Here is a 20,779-nt window from a genome sequence, read left to right as displayed (position 1 = left end):
CAATATTTATACCTTTACTACTTACTTACAATGCTTCTGTATACTTTCTTTTCTTTAGGATATTGATATCAGTACCCATAGGCCATAACTTTAACTTTGATTGAACAAAAACTAAATGTATTCTTTTTACTATAAGCTAATGTAGGTGAAGAGACTTACACACCTAACCTACAAGAAAATCTTGTCAAAAGATTAAAATACAATTTTGAAAATTAAAAACCACGTATCAACACCCTTCTATCTAGTCTAAGTTTTTTGCTTAAGCTGTCATCTACAATTTATCATTGACACAAATGATGGTAAGAAAATAAAGAAAATAAAATTAATTTTTTTTGAAAAAAAAAAAACAAAATTCTAACTAGATGGGTTTGATTTTTAAAAGAAAAAAAAGTTTTGAAGTAAAATCTCTTTATCAAGATTGCATGCACTTATAGCTAAATAATTTTAGGTCAAAAAGGTTATTGAAGACCCTAACTATTGCTTTAGGAAATAACTTCTAGAAAAGAAGGGAAAATGTTATTAAAATGATTGTTCGAATTGGTATTAATACGATGTTTTGTAAGAATCACAAAATGGGAGTCAAAATTAGTTACAAGAGGTAGAAGTTAAGATTTGTTTTAAAGCTAATCCCAGATTATATAACAGTACAGACCATTTAATTTAATTAGCAAGAAAAAAAACAAGTTGCTATAAATGATGAGTAGGTAAGTTATATATTTGATGACCCACCTTATAATTAATGATTAGGTGGCCGTAATTGAAGCTATATATTTATAAATCCAACATCTCATCACACAAAATAATAATAAGAATAAGAATAGTAAGAATTGATATATAATAAAAATCTATGATATAAAATAATTGGGATGACAATCACATCATGTTATCATTTGATTTTATTAAGCTAAAAGACAATATGAATTCATTGCAACGTTATCTATGAAAAAGGAAAGAAATTAACATTAAAGTTTTTTCTTAATGTACTGATATACATTATTTTTTTCTTTAAGAAAAAAACATTATAATAGGTATGATTAGTATTTTGTTCAATAATTGTTAATACGCATTTGGCCATGCATATCTAAGGTTGGTAGAGTTGCATTATTTTGTTGTATATATAAATATATATTTGGATAAAATGCATTTACTTTATCCTTGAGCATTGTTTTGCTTTTAGTTCCATGTTTTGTTCTTTAAAAAAAAAACCCCAACTATTTTTAACATTAGAGATAAATATATAAGGGCTCATGTGATGACTTCAGCGTGGAGTATCAATGAAGTTCATCATACTTAATGAAAATTATATTACAAAAACAATTGTATTTTTATCCTATTTGTTAGTGATAGCATAATAATTCTGGGATTTAATGACATCTCCCTAGTTTTGGTTACACAATTTCAATTATAACAAGAAGAAAAAACTAATACATCAAATTAGTCGAACACTTGAATTTACTACACAAAAATGAGAAACTCCAAATTCAACTGAGTACTTTTGAAATTTTTTATAGAGAACTAACCTAAATACTAACCACCTTAAAACTTCTTAGCCAACGATACTATTTTCTTTAGAAACGTTAAATTATATGTGTGAAGAAATATTATACCAAAGTCTGATTTTGTCACATGTTGCATGAGATTTCTATGGTAAGCACTTTATTTATTTAATGAGTGTTAAGTTTTTCTTTAAGAAAAACGATGTAGATCAATAGGTGTACAGTTATGTTCCAATTCCATTCATTAATGTTAAACAAAATTACAAAGGGATTAACCAAAAGAGGAAGCTAGAAAAGAGCCCCCAAATTAGAGAAGGGTTTACATAGGAGTACTAAAGTTAAAATATATTGCAAAAGGAAAGCGATCTAATTAATTTCTGAATAACTTTGAGATGAGAGGAGACCAAAAAGCCACAGAAACCAAGACCATTTTCCCATGGTGTTTATACACGTTATTATAAAGGCCATTAAAAGTGCAGTTCATTATCTTTGGTCTTAGATTCCAACATATAACAATAGAGGCATTGAGTGAACTAAACATGTTTGAATTAATTTATCTAATATTATGAGACTAATCGAGATATGTATATATATATAAGAAAATTGATGCGATATTAAAGGTGAATGAATTGAAATAATTCTCTCAAAATGACCAACAGCAATGAATGATAAATAAATAGGAAAAGAAAACAATAGAAGGGGTATAGTATTTATTAAATGATGGTATGGTATGTTGGTGCCTTTTTTTGGGTGAGACAGATTTGTGGGTCAAAGCTATGTTGAGTTGTTTATTTGAAAAAAGAAAACAAATTTTGTCTGATTGATAAGTTGGGTGAAAAAGACATAAATTCACAGAGGAGAGAGAAGTTTTTTAGTGAGAGAAAATCGCAAAAAAGCAGATTCCTTTTTTCCATAGCCTCCCTTAGCCCTTACCCTTAGGGTTAGTACATACCATATGCAGTATAACATGATCATCACTTTTTTTTTCCTTTTTTTTTTTTTTTTTAATCTCAAATCTTTTCTTTTCTTTTCTTTTCCTTTTTATATATTATAATATTTCCTCAACTTGGTGTAACTCCATGTTCATTACTCTGTTTCCCACTTTCTTCAGACCAAAAGAAGAAGACAATGGAGCTCAGTCAACATGGTTTCTTAGAGGAGTTATTAGCTTCAACACCTTGGACTTCTTCATACTCAAACGGGTTCAATGATTTTTTTCAAAATGGCTGGAATTTCACTTCTTTTGATGAAAATCCCCAAATGGCTTCTTCCACTTTCTCCAATTTTCCCACTATCCAAACACCTAATGATTTTTCTTTCGCCGATCAACAACTCTACAGCAATTTTCTCGAAGGGTTTGCGATGCCGGAGCTCGATTCCTCGTCCTACACTAAGAACAACGAAACCCCACCATTTGTTTCGCAAGAAGAAATGAGTAATAAGAACAATGGTTACCCTCCCGTGGCGATGGAGGAGGAAGAACTTGGTTTTATCGAGACTGAAACAGCTCCAAGTGTTTGTAAAGTGGAAATGGAGCAAATGGGTGTTCGTGAAATTAATGGTTCTATAATGGGTGTCGCAGAATTGGGAAAAAGAAGCAGCAACAAAGCTAAGAAGATTGAAGGACAGCCTTCAAAGAATTTAATGGCGGAAAGAAGAAGAAGGAAGCGGTTGAATGATCGGCTTTCAATGCTCAGAGCCATAGTCCCTAAAATAAGCAAGGTGAAAATGAATCTAAAGCTTCCATTTTTGTTTCTTTAATCCATTAATTTTTGGTGTTTTAATTCTTTTTTTTTTTTTTTTTAATGTAAAGTAGATGGATAGAACGTCTATACTTGGAGACACAATCGATTATGTGAAAGAGCTGCTAGAAAGAATCAATAACTTGAAAGAAGAAGAGGAAACTGGTTTAGATTCAAATCACGTGGGTTTCTTCAATGGGATCTCTAAGGAAGGGAAGTCCAATGAGGTTCAAGTGAGAAATTCTCCAAAGGTATCTGGTTTCATTGTTATTGTTTGTTACAGTTTAGTTAAATCTGCCATTGTTAAGCTAATGGTTGAAGCTTTGTTGTTGTTCGTTACACAGTTCGATGTTGAAAGGAAGGAGAAGGAGACTCGAATCGACATTTGCTGTGCAACAAGGCCAGGATTATTGCTGTCTACAGTCAACACATTAGAAGCATTGGGTCTTGAGATTCAGCAGTGTGTTATTAGCTGCTTCAATGATTTTTCAATGCAAGCTTCTTGTGCAGAGGTTTTGTTTTGTTGTGTTTTGTTTGTTTCTTTTGGTTTGTAATATTTCGATTTCCGTGTTTGTCTCTTTTTTTTCTTTCTTTTCTGAATGTTAAAAAAATGTTGGTCTTTTTTGTCAGCAGGGAAGTGCTCAGAAAGCTGTGGCAAGTTCTGATGATATAAAGGAAGCACTGTTCAGAAATGCAGGATATGGAGGAAAGTGCTTGTAGAGAAAACACTTCAAATCATGAGCTCTCACCTTAACCTTGAAGTGAAGAACATTAATGGCGTTCTTCATAAGGATGAATGAGAATCTGTTGCAATTAGAAATAATTGATCCGAGAGGCTCTTTCTAATAATTAATCTTGGTTTTATTTGATGCATTTAGTGATTAGTTTTAGATATACCGAAAATGACACTCCAATAATGTACTGAACGAGATGAACTAAAGAGTTCCATTTTTCAAGATAGTATTCTCTTTTCTTAGTTGGGATTTTAGCAGTCTCTTTTGTTCATGTTATCCTTCCTTTCTGATTAACTCTAATCAACCTGTGCTTCTGATTACATTGTAACATTATATGCAACTGTACGAGCAATAAGCAAAGATTGAAAGGCATCTAGAATTGCAATTAGCATAGACTGAAACTTCTGAAAGCTAGTAACTACAAAATGGAAAGAAAAATTCTCTTTATACACAGATACATGTTATCCCAGGCATTTAGGTGAAGATAAAAGAACTGAATGTATCAAGGATCATCTTCATCATCATAATCAACATTATCGCAAAAATCTTCATCGTCTTCAAAACCAGGAATATTGTTCATGGCATTGGTTTCCAAGTGTTGTAATTGTTGGATGGCATCCCTTGCATCAGAAATTAATGCATTTTTAGCAGCTCTAAGATCATTAGTTCTTGTGGCATGGATTTCCTTTGATGAACCCACCTCTTTGGAGATGCAACTTTTTCTGCATTTTGACATTGATTTTCTCTTTGCTTCCCTACTATGTAACTGGTCGATATACTTCTCGTGCAAGACCCTGTTCTTCACCTGTTTGAGTACTGGTGGACTAACAACTCTCTCAACTGAGGTGCTAAATCTAGAAAGTGGCTTCTTGTGATTTGACAAGGATCTCCCATGGAGGAATCCTTGGTTTCCCTGTAAATCCATGATGCTAGAGAGTTGTTTACTTGGAAGAGGGGTACGGTTAGAGAGATTAATATTTGGCTCAAGTTGTGAAAACAAATCGGCCTCATAGTTAATGGCCCCCTGAAAGTTCTTCTCTAACAAATATCTCACAGCTTTCTGTGCATTATGACTTTTCTGACTCTTACCTCTAGGCTTTCTCGACTTCGCACCATCAACATTTAGAAGCTCACACTCTGAAAACAAGAGTTCCATTGGAGATGGTTTTGTACTCCGTGTTCTGAATCGAGGCCGAGGTTGCGGAGGGGTCATATGGTCGGAATGAACTTTATCAAAGCAATCTTGGGCAGACTTTCCAGGCACCTGTGAATTGAAATCCACAAACACAATGTTAAAGTAGATTGGGTTTTCCTTTTCCAACGGAATGATGAAGATATTGCCAGCCAAAAAAGTAGACTTTATGGACCTACTGTAATACAAAGTACGTGATGAGCTTTCAATATATTGCGAAACAGAAAAGAAACTTGACAATTAAATAAATAAAATGCAGACAAGACCATTCTAGTGGGCTATAACTATAACTATAACTGAATTGGTGCATTTTTTAAAATTTGAAAACGTATAAGCCCCCAACAGAACGTCTAATTAAGTAGAAAAACTACTTCAGCTTGCAGAAAATCATGTCCGTTCCATTGCAGTCTGAATTTTAAGATAAAAGGAGAGGAGTTGATGATAAAATTTTCATTGACTTCATGTCCTAGATTTACAAAATTTAAGCCATTGTTCACTATTCCTGAAAATGTAACAAAATGTGCTAGTGTGCCCAATAGCGCTTATAGACTACGAGCACAGTAAAAGTGGAGGGAAAATAGGTGAATTAAATTGGAAGAACAACTGCACATGCCTGATGCCACCACAAACAACTGACTTAAATCAAACTCTAGACAATGATGCCTAATAAAATTCTCAACTATTTCTTAGAAAACTGTTGTTCGTATTAGAAATTTACAAGACACACGGAAGCAATAATGGAGTGCTAAATGTATAGCAGTGAAAAAGACGAGGCAAGCAGCGGTACGAGTTATCTAATCAAATATCAAAAGCAAGAGAGCAGGAAATACCAATTTGGAAACCTTCTTCCAAAAATGGGGAGTGGGCTTTGCAGCATAATATGCTCTCTGCAATGAGACTTCCTGTTCCTTAGTCCACCCTTGTCTAATCCCAACCACGCCATCCTCTCGCTTTCTTTTCCTTGTACCCACTGATTTCTTTTCCATTTCTCCATCAACTACTTGTTTTTCCTCAGCTTTTGTTGCAATATCCTCATGATCAGCAGAATTTCCCTTCTTTCTCTCCGCTGCGGCCACTTTTTTCCCATGGGAGCTCACACTTGCATCAACATTCAGATCACGTAATGACCCAGTTGTTCTTCTCGAACCACTATGATTCTCCCGTTTTCGGCTACTCTTCTCGAGACCAGCCTGCTGACCCGAAAAACTGTGGGAATTGCCGAAACTTCGATTCCCCCCAACTCCATTACTGAATCTTGGAGATCTTCTCACATTAGGGCTTGGATTTTTCAAATCATTCGAACACCCTCCGGAGGAAATTGAACTCTTTGAAACTTTCGCGTTACGACCCTCGAGCGCATTGTCAATCTTCGGCGCAGAGGATAACCTAGGGGATCGTCTTGGAGACCGTTTTTCCTTAAACCCATTTTCAAATATCGAATACTTTTTCGACCCAGTACTCGAATCCTTGTTTTTACTCGAAACAACACCAGATTTACTCGTTCTTTTCGGGGTATTTACACGAACAGATTTAGGGGTTTTAAGAGAAACATTCTTAGAAGGTTTGAGAGAAGCGTGGGAAGAGTGTACCTGGCGGATTGGGCACTGAGCACGGCTGAAGGTCGGGGTTGTAGGAGATGAAATTTCATTCCTTCGCAGAAACCTCAGAGATCTTGGCGTAGTGGAAAATTCCTGCTGCTGAGTAGAAGGTAGAAATCTTGGAGATCTTCGAAGAGTTTTGATGTCGACAGAGCTAGCGATGGAGTTCGTGATGGGCATTCTCACGAACACTTTCCAGACATCTTCGGTTTGAACTTTGAATGTTGGGGAAAACGCGCTGTCATAAAAAAAACAAATAAATGATCAAATGAAAAGGCTAATGGCCCATGAGTGAGCTTCGGGCCTTATTTATTACTCTGTCCATTTTGTTGGGCTCCATGCAATGAGTTCAATGAATCAAGCCCAATTAATAATTTATCTCATACTGGAACTCCTTTCCATCCCAATTGGATTCTGTAACAAAGAAACCTTTTTTGGCACTACGTACACGTCGTGTATATGAGTATCTCGCTTTATTTGTTGATGTTAAAACATTTATATCCATAAATATCAGTAAACTTCACCTAACCTTAATACACATGCCTCACACAATTAAAAAAAAAAACCTTTACAAAAAGTATACAAAATTTTCCTATAACAGGCAATTGGATGTCTAACATTTGTTTTAAATTTTGTGAACATAAACCAATAATAAACTCAGTTGTAGTGTTAGTTCGATAACTAGAGACATGTATAAAGTTGGATGTTATAGTAAAGGATGTAGGCTGCTCGAAGGCCAAGTCAAACACAGACTCAACCAAATAATTTATTAAGAATTTTAGGAGAAGGACTAACTTAATTTTGGGTTGATCAAGTTAAAATTTGGTGAAAGGTTTGTGTAATTTATATTACACCAATTGTGTTCAAGTACAATAGATTAAAGTGATAAAGAAATTGCATGGCCCAAATGAGGTAGTCAACAATGGCATTTTATACCAAAAGAACACTTGTATTATCTCTCTCACTCTTTGTTTTCTTTCTTCTTCTTTGGAATATATAGATACAGTAATGAAGCAAATGCAGTTTGATTTTGTGATTGCAGACAGCATCTGAAATTAAAGAAAAAGAAAACAATATATATTGCAGCATGTAATGATCTAAAGGAATTAGATTCCTGCATAATCGCATCCATCCAATCAAATTATATTAAAAAGTTTTGAATATATAAAAACGAAAAAGAAAAAGAAAAAGAAAAAGAAAAAGTAGGTTTTGTATATTGTAATATTTGTACCTAACTTGGTCACTAGGGAATTGGAGTAGAAGTGGTGATATTTGTAAGCAAGTGGTTTGTTTTGTTTGAATTTGGTGTGTTCTGTAGTATCCCACTCCAACGTCCCTTTCATTTCAACAATCCTAATTCCCCTATTTACCTAATTTCCCTATTTCCTTTTCTTTTTATATATTATCTCTATCTTTTTCTTTTCAATATCACTTTCTAACTTAACCTTACCCTTTTTTTTTCTTTTTTTGTCATTTTCCTATTTTATTTTCTTTTTAAAATCTAAATTCCTTCTTATTAAAACCACACTAATTTTAATATCTCCTGAAACAACTTTTGTATGAAACAAACCATCACGTTAGTTTGAATGTTTAGTTGATTCAATGACGTACAATTTGGTAAAAACAAAAAACCTCAATCCTACTTATACCTTTTAGGAAGTTTAAGTAATTTTTAAGATTTTTCATAAAAATTCACCAAAACAATTAGTATATAAATTACTATATAATAAAAAGAAAATAATTTAATTGATTTTTTATTATAAAAAAAACACTTCCTAAACTCAATTTCTCACCGTGGGTAATTCCCACCCACCCTCGTCTTGCAAAGTTTAATAATGGAGATTTTGCAAGATAATATAGAATGTTGTGATGATCACGTTGTAAAAGAAGAATTAATATAACAATCCAACCTAAACTTTTAAATCGTATATACTTGTATAATATTTCAAAAGTGTTTTTTTCTTTTCATTTAAATACATTAGTTAAAAAGTATTTTTCGTTATTTATTGATAGCGTTAAGAATAAGCAGAGATTATAAAAGTTAATTATTTGATCTCTCATCATACCATCATTGAACTAACAAAAAAAAATAGATGGAGTCATATGAAAGTGTTGTACTGGTTAAAGAAAAAATAAAACTCAATTAAGCATAAGACTAACAAAAAGGCAATTCTTATATAATGATTTAATGAGGATAGAGGAGGGGATTTGAGTTGGGCCTCCTCCTCAAACCACCCTCAAATTCATTGAAATACTAAATAATAATGTCCTATTTAAAATAATTTAAATTGTAAATTTGGTTGTATTAGAATTAGATTTAGAACTTTTTTTTTTCTTTTTTGTAATTCAAAACTATTGGTATGAGAGGTTTAAATAAAAATGGAAGTTGGAGAAGTGGGTTGAAAACAAAACCATCCTGAAATGAAGCCCATAGTTATGAAGTTGGATGATGATGATCATTATTTTTTGACTTAGTTGTTAAACAACCCCAACAATTATTTTATTTAATTTGAATAGGAAAAAGGAACATGCATGTTACGTCCTGTTGTGTGATCAAAATTAATTGGAGATAAGAACATCAAACAAAGTATTGCATCGCATTGGGCACTACCATTACCAATTGTCCCACATACATATCCGTACCTTTGTAAAACCCCCTTTGTTTGTTCTTGGTTTGATTTCTGGGGGGAAACTCCCCTTAGTTTCCCTTTTCTCCACTCTCCACTCTGCCCTAACTTGTTCTTCATTTCTTTACCTTAATCTTTTATTTGCAAATTATTTGTGCTTATTTGCCATTGTATAATTTTACAATTTAGAGTCTTTTGTATACTACACTTTCTAAATTAAATTTAATGTATTTTGATATGTGTATCAATTTTCCTTTACCTTTTTTCTTAAAGATAAATCCATAAATTTGAAATGTTGATATTAATATTGAAATTCATATTCCAATAAACTATTTTCAAATATAACAAAATTAATCAAAATATCATTATTTATTATTTATGGATGGATTATGATATTTTATTATATCTATAAATATTTTTAATTTTTTTTGTCTTTTAAATTAACGTTGTTGTTTTAATCTGCTTAAGAAACAATATTTTAGTTGTACATCAAATATTTCAATTGATTGCATGTGATGAGTGGATGTTTATCTTTTATTTTATTTTCTCTTCTTTCTTCTTTTTTGTATTAATTTTTTTCTTCTCTTTTGAATTAAGGAGTGAATTGTGTCAACAATTTGTGTGGTAATTTATATAGAAAATTTTTGTTGTTTGACTTTATAGTTGATTTACTTATTAAATTTACACACTGCTAAAAAAAATCCATTTTTTTACTAAATTATAAAGTACATAAAGTACTTAAAACAAGTACTGTTTTTTTAATATTATCATATTCCTATTTATATATTTTCACCTTGATAATGCATAATTCCACTAATTATATTTTCGAAGATCTTTTTATTTTTCTTTGCTAAACGTATATTATTGAGAAATAATAATAATAAGAGACAAAATCTTATGATGTAATACCTTTGTTCTCTTGTGTAACTAAAAAGTGGTTGGGAAGAAGATTGAGAAAGATAAAAGAAAACTAAAAAAAAAGTGGACGTATATATGCTCATTATAAAAACCTTCAATAATAATATTCTATTACCTAATATTTCTTTACACCATAAATTATCTATCAAACTTTGTTCTTATTCATATTTTTTTATTAAAGTAATAATAATAGAATGAATAAGAATATAATTCTCTACTTTAAACTCTATTTAGTACCATTTACTCTCTTTGAGAATCTCTATTATATTTAATTGTCAGTTTTCCTTTTTTCTTTCTTGGGGGAAAACAATTTTTAACAAACCTAAATTAAAGTATAATTATATTAAGACAGAGTGATGGATAGTAATGTTGCCACTGAGTTCATGAAGAATACTTAAGCCGCCGATTTGTCTACATAAACTAGTTTATGATGTAAATTATCAATTTAACTTTTCAATGTTTACGCTTAAACTAATCGAAAAAGAAAAAAACATTACACGTATTTTAATAAAATACCTCTTGGATCATAATCTAGTTTGATATTCTAATAAATCATAGTTTGATCCAAAACTTTAAGTTAATAGATGAAAGTAAATTTAGTAATAATGACGCAATTACAAATATAACAATCAAATTTAAATTTAAAGTGTTAGCAAATATTAACCTAATTTAAAATAATTTATAAATGTATTAAAGTTTAGATCCATCACTAATAGTCTATTTGTAATGAAAAATATCACTTGTGTAATTTTCAATTATTTACCATACTCTTAATTACTAATATAAAAAAAGTGTTATCTATGTCAATTAACCTTAAACCCCAACAAATACATCGCTGTGTCTCCATGTATAGTAAATTCATATTACTATTAAAAAGGTTGTGATATTATAGTAAGTACTCGAAAGTCAAATTGACATAAACATTAGAATTTCTAAAACAGTGTTACTAATAAAACAAATTTACCATGGTTAGCACACTAACTAAGGATGGTTTAAAAGAAAGTTTAAATATTAGTGAGATGTCCACGTGGTTCGTACAAGTTTGAAATCATGGTTGGGTGTGGTACACTGCCCAACATGTACTTGGGGAAATGCTCTAATTAAATCATATGCTTTAAGAAATTAAATATGGTGGAAACAATATGGTAATAATAATAATAATAAAATAGTTTTTTTAAAAAAATGTTAAAACAAAAAGGCATAATTAACTTTATATTTATAAAATGGTCAATGGTTTCTGCTTTATGAAGGTGGGAGATCAACCAAAGTGCTCGACAATGGAATCATCTCGTGATCAAATTTATGATTGAATTAAATTATGGACTAAAGAAAATTATATTTTCCTGTTTCAAGTCAATTAATTACCAAATCATTTCATGGGGGAATTGATTTCTAATTTACTGAGAAAAATCTTAGACAATTTAAGGGGGGAAAAAACGTCTTTTTCCATTTAACTTTGAAAATTCCAATTCATCTACAAATTAAATTAAGTCATGGTATGGTATGGGAAATGTCCTAGTAATTTACAAGTGGTAAGTTTTTTCTTTAGAAAATTAATTTGTATTTAAATGAGCATTAAAATTAAAAACCATTTAAAATCAACTTTGAATCACAGATTATAAAGATTAATTTTCAAATTTCATGACTAAATAAACCATAAATTCAAATTTTAGAAATCAAAAGGGTGTATTTTATTTGAAAATGGTAATTTTTTAAAAGTTCAATTTCTCAATGTCAAGCCTCCAAAAATAAACAATCATACAATTCTGAATTTTTTAAATTCATCATATCCTTAAACACTCCCAACAATCACATTCTAGTGCTTTGAAGATGCCTCTACAATTATGGAAATTTCAATTTCTTTTAAATCTTTTTTGAAATAAATTGATGTGAACCAAATTTAAAAATGTTAGTATCAACAAAAAAAATATCAAAATCTCAATATTATATAAATATCTATTACAACGTACCTCCATGATACTTTCAAAAGAAAGAAAAATAATCAAACAAAAATACTTTGTATTTTTTATATAAGTTAAAACACTCCCATCAACTTTAGTATCTTTTTTTATTTATTTATGTTTTACGACTTTTTCACGATAAAATGAAAAAGTCAAATTACTCATTATTTAACGTGAAGTTTACGAACTATATGAAAATATCGATGTAATATTAGATGATACGGAAGAAAAATTAATAGAAAAACACACCTCAAACGTGGGTTTTAAGTTGATGGAAAAAGAAAATGGTGAAGAAGAGATATAAAAAATCAAAGGTACAAAACAAAATATCAAAGTACAATGGAGTTGAAATACAAATATGTGATGATGAGGTGATATTAAAGTAAAGAACATAGTGCGAGAAACAGGAGAAGTTAAAGTGATGATGAGATGAATGTGAATGAAAAATGAAAAATGGAGTTGAAATACAGATATGTGGGTCAGTGTTTGTCATCATTTTGCACTCTCTATCCTCCTCCTCTTCCTTCTTCTTCGTCCCTCATCATATATTCTCATCTCTATCATCCCATTTTCAAATCATGTTTCCAGTTTTTAAATCTCAATATAATGACAAAATGTTTGATGTCAATACTGTTTTCGACATCACTTCCAACAAGTTTAAATATTCATGATCTCGTCCATATTCAATTTTGTTACAAATGTCCAATGGTCCTGACCTTTTGATGCAGCGAAAAGAGGTATTAAGCCAAATCCATAGTTAATGAAGAAAATACATCTCTCAAGAAGGGAGAAAGCTCTAAAAAAAATGTAAGAATCTGAATTATATACAATTTGTATAAATATTAACTAAACCATACTAATCGCCGTCTAGTTCTCCTCATCAGCAATCCTCCCAGTCACTCGTCCATTATCAATTGGTTATGAGATGGAACCTTGTATTATAAAATAAGCAATCGTACTCCATAAAATCCAAACGATTTTTAATACAAAAATTTATCAGTCAAATGTTGTGTCAGAAGATTATGAACTACTTTATATTTTACAATTATTCTGACAGTATTGAGAAAGATGTTAAAGCTTGAACACAATAATTAAAGTTTAGGATATGATTGGTTTCTTGACGCGAATGATTTGAACTTTGAAGGAAATAATATAGTATTGTTGATCTATATAAACATTAAATATTTATAGTGTGTATTGATTGACATCTTGAACTTCATTTAGTTTCTTATTCAACAAACATGAATGGGATTTTCCTCTAATTCAATCTTTTAATTTTACAAGATTGGATCAAATTTAGTTCAACAAAAAAAAATTAAACAGAGGAAAAATAGATATATATTTCTTTAAAAAAAGAATAAAATCCTAGAATGTTCATTATTGTATCATATTAAACTATGAAATGTTTTTGTTTGAAATGAATTAAAATGGGTGTGATGTTCTACTTTTCTGATTTGGATTTATTTTGAGGTTACTTGTACTTGAGGCCAAAGTATGCTCACATAATTGGTTCTAAACTTGTACCAAAATTATTAAGAATGATCTGTCCACAAACTTCTACTCTTTTTTTTTCCTTCTCTTAATTCTTATTTTTCCTCTTTAATATACATATAAATATTTTTCTTGGTGACTAAAAGTTACTAAGAGAATCTAAAGTAAACTTCTTTTCTACATAATTTAATACATTAACCAACTTTCTGGCTCGTTATTATATTTAAACTTCATATTTTGTTACATGTATTTGTTTTGAAAGGCAACAGGAACATAAGAAAAATAAAAATTTACCAATATAAAGATTGTGATGTTTTCATTGAGAATTAAAATATGAGAAATTGCAATTCTACAAATTTGTACCAGATTTGAAAATATTTTATATTTCATGTCATTATGTATAATTTGAAATTCCTCAAAATCATTAAATATCTTTCAAAAATTCAATTGATCGGGTTCTAATCCAGACAATTTAAAATAATACTTGCATCAATTTAAACATAGAATTTTAGACAAATATAATTACTAACTGATACGATCCTAAAGTTGAGAGTTTAAATTTATATTTTCACTTAATAAATTTGTAACAAATGAACTACTTAACTAAACATCACATATCCTCCTTGTTAAAAGCCTTTAATTTGGTTTTTTTATATTTTGAAAATATTTAAAGGCTTTAGTTAAAGTTTTATATATTTGACCTAAAAAGTGAGAGGCTATAACTTTTTCTTGAGATTCGTCTCTAAAAAAATTAAGTTTATTTTGTTTTAGCTTTTTAATCTTCACTTTCATATAAAACAAATTCTAAGTTGAATAATTGAATTGTTAACAAATTTTAAAAACAAAACAAAAGTTTAAAAACTTTGATTTGATTTTTTAAAATATCAGTAAAAGTGAATAACACAATAGGAAGAGACGTGAATGAGATTTTTATAAACTTTTAACTTTCAAAAACTAAAAGTAATTTACCCAAACAAAACTTAAATAAAATCTGAGAGAACAAAATGTTAAAATCAACTACTTTTATTGATTTTTCTAAAAAAAAAAAAAAAAAACCATATATGTGATAAACAAATTTTAATTTAGATTATTAATTTTAGTTTATAAAATAGAAAATGGAGTGAATAGGAGCATAATTTTACTGATATTGTACTTCCAGACTTAGTGTGGTTTCATTAAACTCCTCTTGGCTCTTACTCTACGGATTGTAATAAAACTGAAATGAATTAATAAATGCCAAATTCATTACCAAATCTGTTCTTCAAAGACAAAGAAAAGCATATTCATCGGGTTGGTTAGTGCTCTGTTTTTAATTGCTTTCACAAATCATTTCGTTAAACATGAAAAAGGGATTAAAGTGATGGAAAACATTTATAAAATAAACTGCTTTTAATTCATAATAATTACGCTCCTCTTTTTTTCTTTTCTTCCTCCGTAAGTTTGTAACTGCACAAAGGCAGATACCAAACTTGGTGATGAACGCTTGTGGAATATACACAACAATGAAATTGGAAGCCATTGAAATTCCCTTTCACAAGGAAAGAAAAACAGATGAAACTGAAAAGAATTCATTTGTTTCTACTGTCTATGTATACACATCAATCAATGGTGAAACTGAAACTGAAACTGAATCTGAATCTGAATCTGAAGCAGCTAATAGAAAGGAACCGCAATTCGCAGCGGCTTCACCGGCTTCTCCACTTTCACCTCAATCGTCTCCGGCCGCAACGGTTCCCTAGGACAAGGCATCGCAATAAACTTCGGAATGGAATCCCCTGGCATCAACACCGACAAGCTTTCTCTCTGGTTCTTCTCCAAATCCTGATTCACAAAAATCAGTTCATCGTTTCAGCAAAATCAAAACCGGAAAAAAAAGAAAAAAGGAAAAAAAGGCATGAAGGGTGAATGAAAATTACCGGAGTAGGGTTGGATTTGGAGGGAGGTGATTGCAGGTGAAGATGGCGATGATCGCGTAAGGGTTGAGAAGAGGAACGGCGGAGGGATCTGAGTTTGTCCCAGTGATAGCAACAGGAGAAGATACCGCTCAAGGTGAAGATAACGAGAAGGAGAAGAGCAGTGCCGAGGGGAAAGCCTAAGGAGGGTCGGGATGGGTCGGAGTGAGGGGGAGAGAAATTGGGACTCTCCATGTGGAATCTGTCATGGAAATGAGTAAAGCAAAATCGGGAAGGGGAAAGAAGAATGGAATGAGGAAATGGGAGGGAGGATTTGGGGGAATATATAATAATGGAAAACAGAGGGAAGTGGGAGAAGGAAGAAGAAGAAGAAGAAAAGTATGTGTACAATGTAAAGGTACAGCTAAGTACGGAAAAAGATATGGAGCCCACAAGCGGTGTTGGTGCTAATGCTGCTCATCACTCTGCACTCTGCACTCTGCACCCTGCACTCACTTAGAAAAAGCTATTTCTTTGGTTTTTCTTTTTTCTTTTAACTTTCAATTTCTGTACAAAAAATGCTTACAATATATGTTTCGGTTGTTTCTTTGTTTATTTGTTTAGTTTCTTTTTGAGAATTTTAGATAGCAACAAAGGAGAGAGCAAAAGAGGCTGCTGCCGTATGTATGCCGTGTGGGATTAGGATTATTGACAAATTGCTGTGACTGCCCTCCATTTGGCTTCACTCTTTTCTTTGACTTTACCATCTGTAGATGAAAACCGAGTTGGGTTTGTAGTTTGTAGTTTGTAGTTTGTAGTGAAGTGTGATTAACAAAATCAAGTGCTTTGGAGTATAGTGAATCCTGATATGTATCTGTATTTAGGAAGTGGCAAGTTGTGGGGAGAAATGAGTATGAGATGGAAAGGATAGATAGAGAGACAGAGGGGGGAAAGTGGGTGGAAGAAAGTGAAAGGAAGGGAGGGAGAAGAGGCCCAGTTGATAAATGGGCCACATCAGACTCAGGGTCAGGGGGAAACAACGGACGCCACTTTGGGTTGGCTGGCTCCCAATAAAACTGACCCTTCGTTGCCACCAACCCTCACCCACTCTCTTTCCCTTTGCCCTTTCCATATCCTTCATTCTTTCTTTCTTTCCAATCGCATTTAACATTTTCCGCATACAACTGTAAATTTCAATCATACTTATTCTTTTCTCCTTCTCTCACGAATACAAATGAAACACACCGAGCTGTTCTCGATTGTGATATTTTTGTATACTTTCTTCAACTTCTAATCCATCCAACTTTTTCACGCTCTCAATTCTATATTAAAAAAACTAACATATTTAAACTCTTTACATCAACTACTACTCTTACTTCATTCATTTGAAATAAATTTTCATATTATCGTCTAAAATGATTGTTCAATATAATAAAAAAATAAATAATTTAGTTCGTCTAAAATTGGTAATCCCACAAAATGCACCTTCTTGAGAGTACATATTGAAAATCTGACGTTGAAAAAACTCCAAATAGATTCAAATTTTTTATGAAATAGACGAGTTACTCCTACTAAAATTACAAATTATCAAATATATAGTTATAATCGATATACACGAACTCAATTAAAATTTTCTTTTTTTTTATATCGAAAGTTTGAGATAATGAGTGACCAAACCTTTCATATCAAATAACAAAATCCATAATATCTATGATAGATTTTAAACAAACACAAGATTACAACAAACCCATAAAGGAAAAGGATAAGAATTCAACCTAAAGTTAAACCCTAGAATTAAAAACATGTATATCCAATTGGGGTTAAGTAAACTCAAAATGAACTTGACAAAATAGAAAACATTTATTAAACCTAACATACATTAATTACGTGGGATTGGATAGTTTCAAATGATTCCAATATTCCAATCATTTGAACACACCCACAGCTCAATTTATGATGAGTAGTTATGAGTCATAGATATGGTAATAGTGATAGGGTTTGAAAAAGTGCAATTGTTTTCATGGGATAAATGAGAAAGGAAGATTTGAGATAAAAGAAAAGAAGGTGTACTTTGAAGTTTGAAAGTTTGAAAAAATAAAATTGGGGCGAGGCCCATATGCTTCGGCCTTGTCTATACTCTAAAGGACCACTACCCCCTTAGGGGCCACTACAAATATCTACACAAAATCCCCATTTTCAACCATATCATACCAAAGTCAGATTTGAGTTAAACCATTTTTCTCTCCATTTCTTTTCCAGGAAACAACGTGTGGAATAAATTCCTCAGCCGGCACCCCAAAATATCTCTATTAGATTTATTGCATTAATACATTTCTAATCTTTTTTTATATATATAAATATATAACTTTAATAATAATCATGAATATTTGAGGACTAAAACTATATCTTAATCATAAATATATTACAAATTTACCGTATATATAAAGACCAAATTATGCACAATTTGGTTCTCAACTTATTTGGGCTTCCGTCTTTTACACTTCGGCGGTGGGCAATTATGGGTCGGCCCAGATATTTTTGTCCATATCAAATGTCTTTTTTTTTCTATATATATATTCTTAAAACTCATATTTCTTTCTACATTGTTGCTATCTACTTTTTCTTTTCAATGATATCTTATCAATTCTTTCTCTACATTAATGAAGTAATTGTTTGTGTTTTTAGTTTATACATGTCCTTGCCAAATATTTTACGAGAGTTTTTTTTATTGATGTTAAATTACTATAAAAAAAACAGTTATAAACTAATAGTTTAAAATAACAATGGTAGGAGTTAGCCAACAATTAGTTTCAAAAGTGGTAGGTAAAGTACGTGGATGATGGACATTGAAGGTTAATTGGCAACAGTCACCAAAGTTTGTTGGCAATGGTGATCATAATTTATCGTACAAATTAAGGATAGTTTAACTATTAAACACTTAAAGTTATTGTGTTGTAAAAAGTGGTTTGAAGTGTTTGGCGTAAACTACCACGAAATGTATGTCATAGTAATTAAAAAAAAGATATAATTGAATTGCACGTATGGGTTATATCGAATGGAAGTGGGGTTTTGTTCTTTTAATTGAATGGAAATTGGTCCTGGAAGTGATTGGAATGCATGAGTTGGGTCCATTTGAAGAGTTCAAAAACTTGTGTGAAGATAGATGGTCCTAACCATATTGTTAAAGGTTTAAAACGTGTTCCTCTGTTTATATGAGTATATAAGTAGTTATGCTATAGTGAAATTATAATAATAATTAATGTTTGGGACTTTAGATTATTTGAAGTTGGATAAAAAATAATAAAAAATAGTATAGATAGGTTATAATAATTAAAAAGAAATGGAGATGTTGAGGAGGTAATGTTTTATGCGTAAGAGGGATAAAGTAGTGTTTTTATAGTGAGTGAATTTAGAATTGGAATCCAAAGGGTTGTAAAAATGGATGAAGAAGTTGGCATACATAAGTTAGGAGTAAGGTGAGTTGGAAAGAAGAGGAAAAGTTAGAAGAGAGGAGAGTGAGACAAAGAAGGTATCTTCCACACGTGGGAGAGATAAAGGTGTGTGAAGTAAGTGGTCCCCAGAGGAGGGCAGAGGGTGTCGCTGTTGATGGTTAATCCACTGTTCAAAATCAGAAGAAGAGAAGAAGAAGGAGGAGGAGGAGGAGGGAGAAGGGAAAAAAAAGGCCAAATTGGTTTTTGATATTTGTCAGTAGTAGTAGTAGTCACTGTTGTGGTTCCCCTCCCTATGGCACCATTTTCCACGCCAAATCCCAATCCCTTGCCATTGGGCCTCCTCCCTCCATCCGGCCCATTACAAATAAAGAGCGGAGTTGAAGCCGGCACTGGCCAGTGGGTCCCCCACTCCTTCAAAATGATGAGATATGAGAAGCAAAGCGTGAAAGAAGGTTTGGGTTTTGTTAGTTTTAATTAGGAGAAGAGAGTGGGCGTGGGAAACCGGACCCAGCTGAGGTCATGATGCCTTGCCGGTGCCGCCACCAACTCTGCTGCCACCCTCTCTCTCCCTTTTTTCTTTCTATATTCATTTTTTTAAAAAATTACTAATAATATTATTGTTTTTTAAAAAATTAAAAAAGAAAAATAAAAAGCAATGATGGGGGTGGAAGAGGGGAAGAGGGGAAGAGGGAGAGGGAAGGGGGAAGGGGGAAGGAGTCAGGAAGTTAAGGAGTAAGAAGCCGGCAAAGGAACTTGAAAGTGGCGCTTTTCTGTCCCCCCCACCTCCTCCCTGTTTTCTTCTGTCCCCCTCCTCTCTCTTTTCTTTTTCTTTTCCCTACAAATTACTTACTTACACCCCTACTACTTCATAAATGTTAATATTCAATATTCCTACTCCTATCATTTTCAATTTAATAACCATGAACTCTACTTTTTATATATATATACACACACAAAAAAAAAAAAAAAACTTCATTTTATTTTCTATTACAGTATGCTTTTGTTATTAATATATATAATTTCTTATTCTCGATATCAAATTGATAATTGTTTTAGCAATCCAAGCAAAATTTGTGGTTTAAGCAATGAAATGATTGAATGGCGGACAATAAGTGGTATATATATATATAATGTTCAATTTATCATGTTTGTATTTATATTTGTAATAACAAAACTTATTAAATTTTGTATGATCTAGTGAAGGTTTAGTTAAAAGGAAGAGTTTTGATATTTTTGTTCTGTTCGTGACAATTTCGGATGAATGTAATATAAGTGTAAAATAGATAATGAAACATATTGTGGGAATAGGTTGATGTATGTATTAAAGAATCCGGAAGTGGGAGGCAAATTGAAGGGTTGGATGTCACATTCAAAAGGTCAACTTTTATTTTTATTATATCAAACAAATATTATACGTATCAAACAAACATTGAAGACAAAAATTACCAAAATGCCAGTACACTATTTCCTATTTTTATCTTTTCTTTTCTTTGTTCTAATTTCAATATCATCCAACTTAAATTTCCTATTTTTATCTTTTCTTTTCTTTGTTCTAATTTCAATATCATCCAACTTAAATTTCTTTAATTCATCTTACAAACAAGAATACCAGAGATTTATGTATGAATTTTTAAAATATATATTATTAAAACTTGTGGTGTTTCCTTCCCCTCGTC

General features: G+C 31.5%; 3 protein-coding genes across 4 annotated transcripts; 1 reads left to right on the top strand and 2 right to left on the bottom strand.

The window, feature by feature from the left end:
• The first annotated feature begins 2,505 nt into the window (after positions 1–2,505).
• On the top strand, positions 2,506–4,214 carry LOC101205974 (transcription factor bHLH93). 2 transcript variants are annotated; one of them, XM_011659630.2, is made up of 4 exons: positions 2,506–3,218; positions 3,313–3,489; positions 3,583–3,750; positions 3,869–4,214. In XM_011659630.2, exons 1-4 carry the CDS (start codon positions 2,625–2,627, stop codon positions 3,956–3,958), a joined length of 1,029 nt encoding a protein of 342 aa, XP_011657932.1. In that variant the 5' UTR covers positions 2,506–2,624; the 3' UTR covers positions 3,959–4,214. The 2 variants fall into 2 exon arrangements, with proteins under 2 accessions (XP_011657932.1, XP_004143539.2); XM_004143491.3 differs by having other exon boundaries at positions 2,508–3,218; positions 3,872–4,201.
• Positions 4,215–4,330: 116 nt separating this feature from the next.
• LOC101221631 lies at positions 4,331–7,151 on the bottom strand. The gene is made up of 2 exons (XM_004143385.3): positions 5,995–7,151; positions 4,331–5,236 (listed from the first exon to the last, which is right to left on the bottom strand). The coding sequence occupies exons 1-2, from the start codon at positions 6,940–6,942 to the stop codon at positions 4,475–4,477; spliced, it is 1,710 nt and encodes a 569-aa protein (XP_004143433.1). The 5' UTR covers positions 6,943–7,151; the 3' UTR covers positions 4,331–4,474.
• A 7,978-nt stretch (positions 7,152–15,129) lies between these two features.
• On the bottom strand, positions 15,130–16,200 carry LOC101221390 (uncharacterized protein At5g65660). Its single transcript, XM_004143384.3, has 2 exons — positions 15,676–16,200; positions 15,130–15,580 (listed from the first exon to the last, which is right to left on the bottom strand). The coding sequence occupies exons 1-2, from the start codon at positions 15,904–15,906 to the stop codon at positions 15,413–15,415; spliced, it is 399 nt and encodes a 132-aa protein (XP_004143432.1). The 5' UTR covers positions 15,907–16,200; the 3' UTR covers positions 15,130–15,412.
• Between the last annotated feature and the right edge of the window lie 4,579 nt (positions 16,201–20,779).

This window comes from Cucumis sativus, chromosome 6 (assembly GCF_000004075.3).
Source record: "Cucumis sativus cultivar 9930 chromosome 6, Cucumber_9930_V3, whole genome shotgun sequence".
In the NCBI taxonomy this organism is placed as follows: Eukaryota; Viridiplantae; Streptophyta; class Magnoliopsida; order Cucurbitales; family Cucurbitaceae; genus Cucumis; species Cucumis sativus.
This window is presented reverse-complemented; position numbering and strand designations above follow the sequence as displayed.

What these genes read in the sequence shown, in the direction of transcription:
- LOC101221631 (XM_004143385.3), bottom strand. Translation starts at nt 6,942, where the DNA reads ATGCCCATCACGAACTCCATCGCTAGCTCTGTCGACATCAAAACTCTT. An exon ending in GGAAGAAGGTTTCCAAATTG is followed by an intron (nt 5,237 to 5,994) that starts GTATTTCCTGCT and finishes TTCAATTCACAG; the next exon opens with GTGCCTGGAAAGTCTGCCCA.
- LOC101205974 (XM_011659630.2), top strand. Translation starts at nt 2,625, where the DNA reads ATGGAGCTCAGTCAACATGGTTTCTTAGAGGAGTTATTAGCTTCAACA. An exon ending in TAGTCCCTAAAATAAGCAAG is followed by an intron (nt 3,219 to 3,312) that starts GTGAAAATGAAT and finishes AATGTAAAGTAG; the next exon opens with ATGGATAGAACGTCTATACT. An exon ending in TGCAAGCTTCTTGTGCAGAG is followed by an intron (nt 3,751 to 3,868) that starts GTTTTGTTTTGT and finishes CTTTTTTGTCAG; the next exon opens with CAGGGAAGTGCTCAGAAAGC.
- LOC101221390 (XM_004143384.3), bottom strand. Translation starts at nt 15,906, where the DNA reads ATGGAGAGTCCCAATTTCTCTCCCCCTCACTCCGACCCATCCCGACCC. An exon ending in CCAAATCCAACCCTACTCCG is followed by an intron (nt 15,581 to 15,675) that starts GTAATTTTCATT and finishes TTTGTGAATCAG; the next exon opens with GATTTGGAGAAGAACCAGAG.